Source organism: Rhinoraja longicauda, chromosome 4 (assembly GCF_053455715.1).
Source record: "Rhinoraja longicauda isolate Sanriku21f chromosome 4, sRhiLon1.1, whole genome shotgun sequence".
Taxonomy (NCBI): domain Eukaryota; kingdom Metazoa; phylum Chordata; class Chondrichthyes; order Rajiformes; family Arhynchobatidae; genus Rhinoraja; species Rhinoraja longicauda.
Window position 1 is genome coordinate 84,185,207 of NC_135956.1, and position 13,324 is coordinate 84,198,530.

General features: G+C 37.4%; 2 protein-coding genes and 1 long non-coding RNA gene across 6 annotated transcripts in view; 1 reads left to right on the plus strand and 2 right to left on the minus strand.

The window, feature by feature from the left end:
* LOC144592932 (band 4.1-like protein 3) overlaps positions 1 to 13,324 on the minus strand; it is a 477,619-nt gene that overhangs the window by 432,532 nt on the left and 31,763 nt on the right. The window lies entirely within an intron of this gene.
* Positions 1 to 13,324, plus strand: part of LOC144592936 (uncharacterized) — a 45,695-nt gene that overhangs the window by 26,149 nt on the left and 6,222 nt on the right. Inside the window, exon 3 of one of the 2 annotated variants that reach the window (XR_013547192.1) lies at positions 6,950 to 7,159. This is a non-coding gene — a long non-coding RNA (uncharacterized LOC144592936). Of the gene's footprint in view, positions 1 to 5,238; positions 5,618 to 6,949; positions 7,160 to 13,324 lie in introns of those variants that run through there. The other variant, XR_013547193.1, reaches the window with a different exon arrangement.
* The window catches only part of l3mbtl4 (L3MBTL histone methyl-lysine binding protein 4), a 262,599-nt gene that overhangs the window by 12,192 nt on the left and 237,083 nt on the right, over positions 1 to 13,324 (minus strand). For all 3 annotated transcript variants that reach the window (XM_078398236.1, XM_078398234.1, XM_078398235.1), the window contains 2 exons: positions 6,977 to 7,146; positions 1,243 to 1,305 (listed from right to left, as the gene is read on the minus strand). In XM_078398236.1, the coding sequence (XP_078254362.1) occupies positions 1,243 to 1,305; positions 6,977 to 7,146 (233 nt within the window). The remainder of the gene's footprint in view (positions 1 to 1,242; positions 1,306 to 6,976; positions 7,147 to 13,324) is intronic.

A 13,324-nucleotide genomic window follows, 5' to 3' on the forward strand; every position in this document is an offset into this window, starting at 1 on the left:
TTTTAACTTGACTTCCCCAGATGGGGTTATTTTTCTCCAACATCCTTTGGGCAGCTACCTGCTAAAATAGAAGTTTACAGGCATGTAATTGTGTGGATTCTGGAATTTGTGGAAATCCACCAGTTTGTTAATCATGACTCATGTAGAGTGGTATTTTAGATGAAGAAAATAAAAACTACTCTGAAACGAGAAGTCTGGAAACACTTCCTTTGGTATTTGGAAGAGATAATTCTGTCTGCCAAATGATTGTTCTGTTGACACATCTAATTTCATAAAGTGAAACATATCCTGCAGATAATCTTTTACCTTCTACAAATTTATGTGAATAATTTACTCTGAAATTCAGTGATCTGAATTGTGATCTGAAAAGTGAAATGAATGATCTGAATTGTGACACTTGTCATCGATTCAATTAGCAAAAAATTGAATCAGAAATTCCATCGTGAAGTATCCATATTGCAGTCTAAACAGTTTTTAGAATTAGGTTTTCTTTTCTCATCCAGTGAATGGTAAGTGCCTGGAATTAATTTCACAAAAGCCCTAGTCTCTGGCACAATTTTTAATTTTTCAGTTGTGGTGGTCAATGTACTACTGTCCAAAAAGAGTTAAAAAATCTCTCTTTACATGCATGAAATATTAAGTGATGCCCCAATATGCATTAATAATAATAATAATAATGCATTACATTTATATAGCGCTTTTCAAACACTCAAAGACGCTTTACAGGGATTACTAGAACATAGAGAAGAAAATAAATAGATAAATAAGTAAACGAACAGAAAAAGGAGACAGAAGGTGAGGTGACGATCAGTGGTTGAAGGCAGTGCTGAACAGGTGAGACTTCAGTGATGTTTTGAATGTGGTGAGTGAGGAGGAGTCTATATTAGATAAAATATAGTTTCTATGTACACTTGTGTTTCTGATTAGCTAAAAGCAGCTGTGGTCTTGTATTTTTTGTTTCTTAATACTTTGAGTTCCCACTTGTGCCAGGTCTTGCCGTTAAAATAATTTGTCAGAAATTGCAATCAATGCCTGAACTAAAGGTGCAAATTGAAAAATCCTGTCACATTTACAACTAAAATACAGTCGCTTTCACCTCTGCAAAAAGTAATATATTTGTAGTACAAGTCAAAATAACAGACTTCAGGCTGGCTTATATCACAACCAGCATGCTAGCGCGATACTGAAACACCAATGAACCGATAAGAATGTAGAAAATGGAGGTTTCTTTTTTTTTTTTACCTCTTCCTTAAAGATCTTTGCTTGTTCTTCACAACCAGGGAGTGTCTGCACAAAGTCTGCGACCTGAATATGAAACAAGGAAGGAATATTTATTTTGAAATTTAAAATTAGCTTGTTGGAATAGTTTCTTGACTACATGATTCCATAGACAGGTACATGGATAGGAAAGGTTTTGAGGATGTGGGTTAAACAAGGGCAAGTGGGACATAGTGCCATGTTCTTAAGTGTTAATGGAGTTGGCTCGTCCCATTCCACCACACTCCTGACATAACCTGCAAAGTGCCTGGTGGCAAGTTTCTGATTCAGGATATCCAGCGTCTGGCCTGCTGTTATAGTCGCAATCTGAGCAGTGGTACAAGCAATGCCAGTCAGGCACAGTCCTTTGACATAATTGTCATTGCCAATGCTATGATTCAGATTGTTATCAGTAGTGCAACTGTAATTTAAGATATTAATATAATCTGACAATGTTTGTTAAAAATCATCAGCTTGACATTAATGAAATCGGCAACAGCACTTTCAACTGAAATTGCCACCAATCAATGATATCACAAAGCAATTGAAATATACCTGTATCAATGTTAAAAGCCAACTCAATGTCACAGACTTCACTCGCTACTGTTGTGATATATTTCAAAAAAACTAACTTGATAATGCAATAAATAAAGAGGCCCATGTTTATTCCTCAAATATCCTGCATTTCACTCATCTATGAACAGATATCATGAAGTAATTTAGAGTAATGAGATTTCAATGTGATGTTAGAACATTAAAGCTACAAATGTACAATGGTTTATATTAAACATAATTGGGTCACACGGTAAATTTATTAAAAAAAATTAATTGGTGCTTTAAATCTCTGCATAGGTCTGAATTATGCTACAGATATGTTGCTGACTGAATGGAGTTCTGTGGGCGGTGCATCCATACACACTGATTCTATGTTGTACTGCCTCAGATTATCCAATTAATAAATGCGCAAAATGTGTTTATTTTGTTGAAGGAACTGCCAACTTTCTTGCATTGTAAAAATAAACAGCATGTGTCTACAATTTGGAGACCAGCTGTGTTTTCAAGACCTACACTATTTTTTGGATAATGCTGAATGAGAAACAGTTCATTCTATTTTAACTTCAGCTTGATATTCTCAACTGAATGGATGCAAGAATCAATAGCAGAATAATATTCTAGGTATCATGAAATTTACAGAACATAATATAGTTTATATACCAGATCGTACAATTTGTAGCAATAAATTATTTTTAAATGATTTGTGTCATTCAGTATATATTTTTGTTCAGCTGAAATCTAATTTTAACAAAGGGGAAGAACAGCTGCCTACCTATTTTAGGCTGCTTGGAAAATTTCTTCCTGCGCAGAAACTTTGTTACAATGAATATAGGTCTGAAAATAAGGCCACAATGTTGTAGTATCACTGCAGATGCACCTCAAGATGCACCACCTCATTAAAGAAAAGTTTAGAAGATAACATGCACAAGGTTTTATTACAATTGTCCAGCTTATTTAAACAGTTGCCATAGCTATAGATCACAAGATTTATAAAACATTTCCTAACCTCTCATTCTTTAATTCATTCTATTTGATAAAGATAAATCTATTTCTTTCCATTATTCCGTGCCTTTTATTCTGCTCTCCAGCAAAAAGTTCAAGGTATAGAAAAACTTCTATTCTACTGCCTTCCAGCCAGCCTTTTATTCTCCAATTATTCCGTTTTTCTTTTTTTTCTAGTTCGACTCACATCTTTGCTTGCTACAATTTCAGGCACCAGAAAATGTATTTTTTTCCCTGGATATTCTCAATCCACTAGGATATAGAGAAATATAAGAAAATAACTGCAGATGCTGGTACAAATCGAAGGTATTTATTCACAAAATGCTGGAGTAACTCAGCAGGTCAGGCAGCATCTCGGGAGAGAAGGAATGGGTGACGTTTCGGGTCGAGACCCTTCTTCAGTCTGAAGAAGGGTCTCAACCCGAAACGTCACCCATTCCTTCTCTCCCGAGATGCTGCCTGACCTGCTGAGTTACTCCAGCATTTTGTGAATAAATACCTAGGATATGGAGAAAGCTCTTTCAAGATTTTGACCACTTTCTGCTTTGCACTAAGTTTCACTGGTCCACTGAATTATAGATTTCTGAATGATAAAATCTCTGAAGAATTTCTGTATAATTACAGCAGTTATAATCACAATTTTAAACTCTTTCTTTGGCCTCTTTCATTGCTCCAATAATGCCCAATGAAGGCTTGAGGAACACTGCACCTCAGTATACTGCAGCCTACAGGACTAATGTTTTTTAAATAATTTTAGGTAATCAACCTCTTTGTTGCATCACCTGCACATCTCTTCATTTGCAGTAGTCACTGTCTCCACAAATGCCTTTATTGACTTTTCACCATCAACCTAATTCAATTTTAAACGTTGACATGGCCTGTGAAACTCCTCGATCTTGTCTCTGAATGTCCATGAATCTTTTCATATTTACTCAAATAAATAGAATAGTCCTTGGTTCAGCATCTCAATTGAAGGATGCGTCCATTAATGCAGTTCCCCTTCATTGATGCATTGTGTGATAACACTCAGTGTCAGTCTAAATGCAGTCTAAATGAAATAAGTATGCAATACTGAAGCATTATCTATTTTTGAAAGTTGATTTGTGAGATATCTATGAGAGAAATGTTTGGCTATGAATTTGTAGTCTGTAATTTGAGTGAAGAATTGTCATCTTCCATCCATAGAATTACGCTTATAGAATTATATGGGATTCTTTGAATATATTTTTGGAGAATCATACAATGTACGCTGTATGGTTTATAAAGAATTTTATTGAGAGATATCTGTCAGCATTTTGTCAAATGAGATTTAGTTTCTCATTCAAATGGTGTCAGGTTATTGTTTTTATTATGGTGATATTATGGTGAGGAAACTGTACAATTGTATGAGTGGTTAGTTTTTGGATCAGACATGGAGGATCTTAATGTCATTATTAGTTTCGCATTTATTATTTGTCATCAGCTAATCCTGTTTTTATGATACCTCAATTTCCCTATTGAGCTAAACTCATGTGTAGAGCAAGGCTGAGGATCCATAAACCTGTCTTCATCTGTGGGTTGGTGCTGGAGTGATTCAACAGTTTCAAGTTCCTGTTGATGCATTTCAATGAAGATCTGTCCTGGACCCAGCACGTGAGGCATGCATTAAGAAAGTCTGTCACTGTCTCTTCTTCCTTAGAAGATTGAGAAGATCCGGCAAGTTAATGAATAGTCTGTTGAAACTCTTTACTTGTTTGGTAGAGAGCATATTGACTGATTGCATCACGGTCTGGTTCAGCAACTCGAATGCCCAGGAATGAAGGAGATTACAAAAATTGATTAACACTGCCCAGTCCATCACAGGTACTGACCTCGCCACCATTGCAGGGATGTTTAAGAGGTGCTGTCTCAAAAAGGTAATCTGCGTCATTAAAGATGCACACCACCCTGGCCACGCAATCATTTCACTCCTGCCATCGGGAAGGAGGTGTAGGAGTCTGAAAACTGTAATGTCCAGGTTCAGGAACAGCTTCTTCCCAACAACCATAAGGCAATTGAACATTACAAACTCCAACTGAACTACGAACTGCCTGGTTTGCACACGGGACATTTTGGGCTTCATTTTGTTTTTGCACTGTATAGTTTTATTTATTTATTTATTTGCATTTAGTCTGTCTTTTATACCAATGAATTCCAAGCTTCAGTATTAGAGATCGGCTGACATAAGCAGCCATGAGCTGGCAAGTGACGTTTGGAGCATGTGTATTTCTACCTCTTTAACATCATTCACTCTCTGAAGCCCAAGTATGTTGCAGCCAATGAATTGCTTTTGAAAAGGAAACAATGTTTGTTATGAAGGCAATTTGTAATTTGACCATAGCAAGGTCCCATAAAATAAAAAAAACATAGATTGTTATATAACCTGCCTTTTGATGCTGGTTCAAGGTTGAATGCTACACTGGATGGCCCTGCAGAGAGTAGTGCGTTCGGCAGAACGCACCATGGGAACTACACTCATCCCCCTGCAGGACCTATACATCAGGAGGTGCAGATCCAGAGCAAGCAAGATCATGAGGGACCCCTGCCACCCCAGTAACGGACTGTTCCAGATGCTATGATCAGGCAAACGCCTCCGCTGTCACGCTGCGAAAACGGAGAGGATGAGACGGGGCTTCTTCCCACAGGCTATCAGGACTGTCAACTTTTATAACCCCAGAGACTAATTTTTTGTCGACACTAATAGTAACTTATTAACTTTATTTATATGCTGTAACTGTAATTCTTTTTTGTGCACAACCCGCAGGCATTGCCACTTTCATTTCACTGCACAGTATGTGTATGTGACAAATAAATTTGACTTGACTTGACTTGAGGAGAACTCTTTGCATATCTTTGAAATGTTCCACAAATGTTTTCTATCCTCCTGAACCATTGACAAGGGATCAGTTTAATATCTCATCTGAGATCTTTATTTGATTGATTGAAAGAGACAGAATGGAAACAGGCCCTTATGCCCGTCGAGTCCACACTGACTGTTGATCACCCATTCATACTAATTCTTTGTTATCAAACTTGTGCATCCACTCCCTGCTCAGCAGGGGCAATTTACAAAGGCCAATTAATCGACAAACCTGCACGTCTTTGAGATCTGGGAGGAAAGCAGAGCACCCCGAGAAAACCCATGCGGTCACAGGGAGAATGTGCAAACTCCACACAGATAGCACCCAAGGTCAGGATCAAACCCAGGTCTCTAGTGCTGTAAGGCCGTAGCTCTCCTAGCTGTGTCAACCTACTTGGAGCTACTTTAAACAGTCAGCCTAAATTATGTCCAGAATAGGGGTTGACACACATTATAACTGAAATCAAAATACTACAACTGAGCTTGGCTATCCCTCATTTCCTTCCACCCCTCCCACCCACTATCACAATCCTTCTCTGGCACTAACCTTGAAAATGCTGCTGCATCCATGGTATTCCTATGTCTGAATCTTCATAGAAAATTAAAATGACCTCCTACTGAGATAATTGACAATATTATAATCTATTTAATGGTTACCTACCATTCGTACATGACCATCTACCAGGCAAAATGTGGAGACTTTATCCTAGCTTTGGGCCAGCGCTTCAAAAATGAACTTGGCTATCCATTCCATTTTTTGCTCATCTGTAACCAATTCAGTTAATTTGAACTTGTTCTTTGTTGAGATCTGATAACACAGGATTAACACGGATGCATCTCAACAAGAGATGATTATCAAGAGTATAGGCCAGGACCAGGGCCTGAATTCAAGGAATGATGTATTGCAAGCAGTAAAGATCACATTAATGATCAGGGGAGTTCAGTCAGACATTTTGCATATTTGGCCTTGAGAGCACCCTAGATGTGACCTCTGTCCTACACAGACCATCTGTAAATTCATGTACAGACTACTGGCTACCAAAATCTTGTGTTAATATACATATTTTCATTGACCTTTGAAGCTTGCACCACTGCATAAAGTACATTATGTATGAGAGCATATCATGCAAGATGGATTTTTTTTTTCTGGTTTAAAAAGCATATTGTTTTGAAATGGTAGTGCTGGTGATAGTTCATACATGCCAGCTACTTATGTTTATGCAAATTGTACCTAATTTCGCCTCATCGTCTTTTTAGACCCCATACCATACCGACACTTTGTACCTCATCAATACTCCACTTGGACACCTTGCTAGCTTGAAAGTTCACCACACTGGGCAGCAGTTTGCAATGCTGCTCCCAGCAAAGTGGGAGATCACGAATTGGATGAGCAGACATGGTTGACATGAAAACAGACTGGTGGAGAGCTTGCTGCATACTGTCAAAGGAGAGATCTGGAAAAGAAAGGCAAGAAGAAATTACTAATGTTTATAAATATTGTTTGATATTCATATTTTCAGATTGACTTCTTTAACTTCAAATAGTTCCTCTGTCCCTCTCTTTCCCCTCCCCCTTCCCAGTTCTCCCATTGTCTTCCTGTCTCCTACTACATCCTATCTTTGTCCCCGCCCCCTCCCCTGACATCAGTCTGAAGAAGGGCCTCGACCCGAAACGCCACCCATTCCTTCTCTCCTGAGATGCTGCTTGATCCGCTGAGTTACTCCAGCATTTTGTGTCTACCTTCATATTTTCAGAGGCATTATCAATAAAGAAAATGTAGTTGCACAATGCTCATTTATGTTTATTGGTAGGGTGCAGGCTGCATAATTGTTGAGAATTAATGTCAAAGATTCAGCCAATTGCTATTTAAAAATCAAGTAATTTTGCGAATGGCTCATTTAATGTGATAAAATCAAACTGCATTTTATGATTGGCTGCCTGGAAGGAAAGATAACTCATTAATTTTTTAATGACTGGTCAAACCCAGGCAAGTCATGCTATTTGCAAGTTCTGACCTCTCCTATCTATGACAGAGTTTTATTACTACCAAGTTTATTATTATTATGGGAATTTGAAGTTTTTTATTAATATTAACAGAATCATGATAAGGAATGAACAATAACAATTTATTAGGTAAATGGCACAAGAACTGATATTGGCAAATTCAATAAAGCTTATTTATTTAGAAATTTAACATTATAAAAAAACATTGCCAGATATGCATCATTTATGATAAAAGTCGGGATTTATGCTTGGAATCAGAGGATGTAAGCAAGGAACAAAACAAAACAAGTAGTTTCCATTTATATTCACCAAGAAGGAGGACACAGGGGACAGTGAGATCAGTGTGGGGGATACCAACATGCTACAGCAGATTGAGATCAAGAAGGTGTTGTTGGGGGTCTTGATAACCATTAAGGTGGATAAATCCCGGACTTTATGTGATCCATCCCAGTTTATTGAGTGAAGCAGGAGAGGAGATTGCAGGGTCCTTGACAAAGATCTCAGTATCTTCTCTAGCCACGGGTAAGGTCCTGGAGGACTGGAGTAGTCAATGTTGTACCTTGATTTAAAAAGGGACGTATTGTCCCCATTCCCAATTTTACTTAATATGAGACGTTATTCTCATATTGCAGTTGTCATGATGAAATCGAGTTTATACTATCCAGTTAAAGGGTGGTGTTTGTGCTGTAGTTACTATAGATTTACTTAGAATCAATCTGCAATTGTTTTTGTATAATCATTACATCTAGCATCCAAGGTAAACAAGGTACATTTTCCATTATTCATTATCTTTAATACTCTTAAGAGCCAATCACAATAAATAATAGACTTCATCAGACCATTGATTCCAGGAAGCTGATTATGAACAAACTCAGTTCCAAATCAAAATACCTGCCTAAGAAATAATATCTTTCCAACTGACTGATTATTACAATCCATGTTCAGTTGGATTGTTCCCCATGTTAATTATTCCGTAAAAAAATCACAAAGGTTACTAATTACGTGGCTGTGAAACAGCAACACAAAGTGGTCATTTTCAAAGCTTTCAAAATGCTCATTAATTTTTCTAAATATCTATAGTTCAATTATAGGAGACTGTTACATGTTTTGCACATAATTTCAGTTTTAACATAGTTATGGAAAAGGGCAGAATGAGTATAAAGTGGGACAAGGTAAATTTTGACAGGAGCCTGAAAAGGTTGATTGTGGCATTTAAGAGGCTTTTAGATAGGTACATGGATATGCAAGGAGTAGAGATTATTTTAACGGCATCATATTTAGCACAGTCATTGTGGATCTTCGGACCTGTTTCGTGTGCTGTACTGTTCTATGTTCTACCAGCAGCTGGGAAGTGAATCCCTGGAGTAGAGGGGGTGCAGGAGAATACACATGAAGGAAATCAGGAGGCCAAAAAGGAGGCATGAAATCGATGGCAGAAAAGATTAAGGAAAATCCAAAATTACTTTATAAGTATATTAAGAAAAAAAGAGGTGAGAAGAGGGCCCCTGAAAACACAACATTTATGTGTGGAGCTGTAGGAGATGGGAATGGTTCTCAATGACTATTCCTTCTCTTCTTTGACCACAGAGAAAGACATGAAGACTTGGGATAGCTAATAAGGATGTCTTGGGGATAGTTTGAATTATAGTAGAGGTGCTGTATGTGTGAAGGCAGATAAATCTCCAGAACTATTAGGTATATCCAGGAACACTGTGGGTATCCAGAGAAGAAATTGTATGAGCCCTAGCTGATATATATACATTCAGTTCTCTGCATGGCAAATCATGTCTTCATGAATTTGATTGAGTTTTTTTAAAGAAGTAAATAAGTAGATTGATGAGGGCAGGGTTGTATGGAATTCATAAAACCCCTTGAGAAAGTTTTGCATGGTAGGTTGTCCTAGAAGATTATACTGCATGGGATCCAGGGACAGCTTGCTAATTGGATACACAATTGGCTAGATGTTAGGAAGCATAGAATGAAGGGAGATTTCTTTTTGGACTGGAGGCCAATTAGGATTCACTTATGCATTCGGGATCACTGCTAGGCCTATTGTCGTTCATCATCTGTATCAACAACTAGGTTCAGAATATACCAAACATTCTTAGTAAGTTTGCAGATAGACAATAGGTGCAGGAGGAGGCCATTCGGCCCTTCGAGCCAACACCGCCAGTTAATGTGATCATGGCTGATCATTCTCAATCAGTACCCCGTTCCTGCCTTCTCCCCATATGCCCCATGACACTAAACTAGATGATATCTTAGGGAGTGAAGAAAGTTATCAGGAATTACACTGGGATCTTGTTCAACTGGGTCAATGGTTCGGGGAATGGCAAATGGAGCTTAGTACAGGTAAGAGTGAAATGTTGCATTTTGGGAAGTCAAACCAAGGTAGAAATTTCACAGTGAATGATGGGGTCCTGGGGAGTGTTGTAGAACACAGGGACCAAGAAGGACATGTGCATAGTGCATGGCAGCAGTTAGACTGGTGATGAAGACTTTTGGCTCATTGGCCTTCATCAGTCAGGACATTGAGCACAGAAGTTGGGATGTTATATTGCAGTTGTACAATACATCGGTGAGATTACACTTGGAGTATTGTGTACAGTTTTGGTCACTCTGTTATAAGAAAGATGTAATTAAGATGAAAACAGTGCTAAAAAGATATATGGGGATGTTGCCAAGCCTCAAGAGAGGTTGGGCATGTTGGGTCTTTATTTCTTGGTGTGTAGGAGACTGATGGTGATCGTGTAAACTCATGAGGGGCATGAAGTGGATGAATGCACACAATCCCTTTCCCTAGAGTTGGTGAGCCAAGAACTAAAGAGGTTTAACGTGAGAAAGATTTAATACGAAACTACTGGGAAATGTGTTCACACAGACAGTGGTACCCATATGGAATGAGCTTCCAAAGGAGGCTATTGTGGCAGGTACAATAACAATATTTAAAAAGACATTTAGATGGTACATGGACAACACTGGCAAATGGGCTTAACTTAGATATGCATCTTGGTCAGCATGGACGATTGTTTTGAAACACGGAAAAGGATTCAGTCAACATTATAATCTATTCTGATTATTTATCCCAAAATAACATACATCAAAATTATACAATATAGAGAAATATATAATGGAATTTAAGATTGTAACCTATAACTAAAAGATACAAATGTTGATTATTTCAGAAGGGCTTAATTTTGATTCATGGAATCATATATACAGCACTCTGCTAATGTTAATTCAATTGTAGTTATTCTTATCAGAAATACTCTGTACATAGTGCAAGGTATGAATACGTTAAATTTAATTGAAAACTATTAAAGTTTTACAAAATTGACTATTACCATTTATATAGATATTTTTCAACAACATTTCTTCATGTCTTTGCATAAAATACCTATTCGACAAACTGGTTACATAATTTTATGAGCCCATGCTCCTGATTTCCCTGCTGGCATTACATATTAAAAAATTTAGATGCATCCTGCTTATGATTTAACAATCATTAATTTGAATAAAATGACTCCCATCATGGAAATCCTTCTGGATTATTAGCTCTGGCTTTCTTCCTCCCTGAACTGATGAAGGCTGACTCAAAGCCAGGCTTGTCTGCATGCTGACAGTGGTGCCCAGCAGTTCTCTTACTGCCACATCTTCCATCTTGTATGCGGTGGAAAGCCCAATATGGCTGGGGCATATAATTTTGGATATTGAACACCCACCCACTCCTTCCGGTGAAAACTCTCTGGAGTACGGGTGTCAGGGGTTAGTATGGGTGTCAGGGGTTATGGGGAGAAGGCAGGAGAAATGGGTTAGGAGGGAGAGATTGATCAGCCATGATTGAATGGCGGAGTAGACATGATGGGCCGAATGGCCTAATTCTGCTCCAATTACCTATGACCATTTTGAATGATGGTAGTTGTTGTGAACACAAAAATTGATTAAAGCATAAAATAGTCTTAAAACCTGAATTTTGTCAGATACAGTTACATGGAATGTAGCATCATTATTTTTAAACTTCACCAGTACAACCGTGATTACATTTTAATACAAGTATGGAAATTGCTGCGAAATAAACCATCAAAGGATAGTAAATGGTACAAGTTATTACTCAAACATACTTCAGCTTGTCTGTATGGAATAGCCATTTGCCTGCAGCAGTCATACATCATGGTTAATAGCTTGTAATTACCCTCTGTAGAGTGTCACCACAGTCTGTACTACAAGATAATTATGAACTTTCTTTGACAATTTCACTTGCATGCAAGAATCAGTCATTATTCTTTTATTTGTGATTCTAGATTTATGACAGTTCCACAAAGGTTGCTGATGCTGATCTTGTGGTACCATTCATTAGTGTGAACAAACCTATCAACGAGTTTGCATTAACAAATTTGTACTTGAACTTTATCCCATTCAAGTAGTGGATAAAAATCATTATTTTACTAAACAACAAACCAGTAAGAAATCTCAGAATATTGAGACGGTGAATCAAAGGAGGCAATTCATCTAATTATTAGAAACATTTATCATATATTATTGTGTGAGGTTTCATCTGGATACTTGTTGGATATTCCACCTATATATATTGGTCACTTGTTAATTATTGCCATTCCAGTTAAATGTTCCTAATGTAGAAAAGCAGAAACTTCGCAAACACTAACAGATCCCCAAAAAAGGTGACAATTAAATAAAAGTCCCAATTAAGTGCCTTGGATTTGTGAAAACAGTGGTCATCCCCAAAGTTTCTTTACCTAAACTGAATAAAGCATAACAACATTAACAACATTAAAGCTACAAAAGAAATGGAAGATACACACGAGTTCTGAATTTCTGGAATATCTAAAAATATGTGCCTGAAATATTTAAAATGTATGTATTAAATTTAAGTCAATGACTGTTTTAAAATATATTATTTTACATCACAAACTAATATATTTTCAATCATAAAGCAAATTAAATTTCAGGTTGATTAAAATCCTCTGTTTGCTAAAAGAGAAACACACGCCTTTAATTTGCAGGGAGTCTATGCAGCACCTGACTTCTGTTTCAAAGAAATGTTGGGGTAGGAAGTCTGTGCAGGATTGGTGACAAATGATGTTCAATTGCATTGAATTCAAAGGAGAATGTGGGGTCAATGGCACAGTACCTCATTTGCATGAGCATATTTGGTACTTGCAACTCAGGCAGCTGCCAACACTGCACCGCTGGGAACCTGCAACACTGGCAAACTGCTCGGATGACTGGATAGGTCTGTTGATTTCTGCTAAGGTATATTTTTACCCCCAAGAGGAAGATAGATATTTATTTAGTGGGCATTAATGTAGCAAAGTTGGCCTCACACTCATCGTAGAATATGACTGATTCAATTTCATTTATTTTGGTTTAGTGGAAACTTGACTGATTCTATTCTAGATTGGATTGCTGTTTAACCTGATAACTGCCCTGGCAATGAAACAAAACGTAGTCCAAAAATTAATGAGGTTATTATAGACTGATAAAAAGAGAATATAAATAAGGACACAAGAATATAAAGAAGGACGGTAAAAGCTTCTTTAGATATGTTAAGAGAAAAAGAGTAGCAAAATCAAATGTGGATCCCTTGAAGGCAGACACGGGTGAAATTAT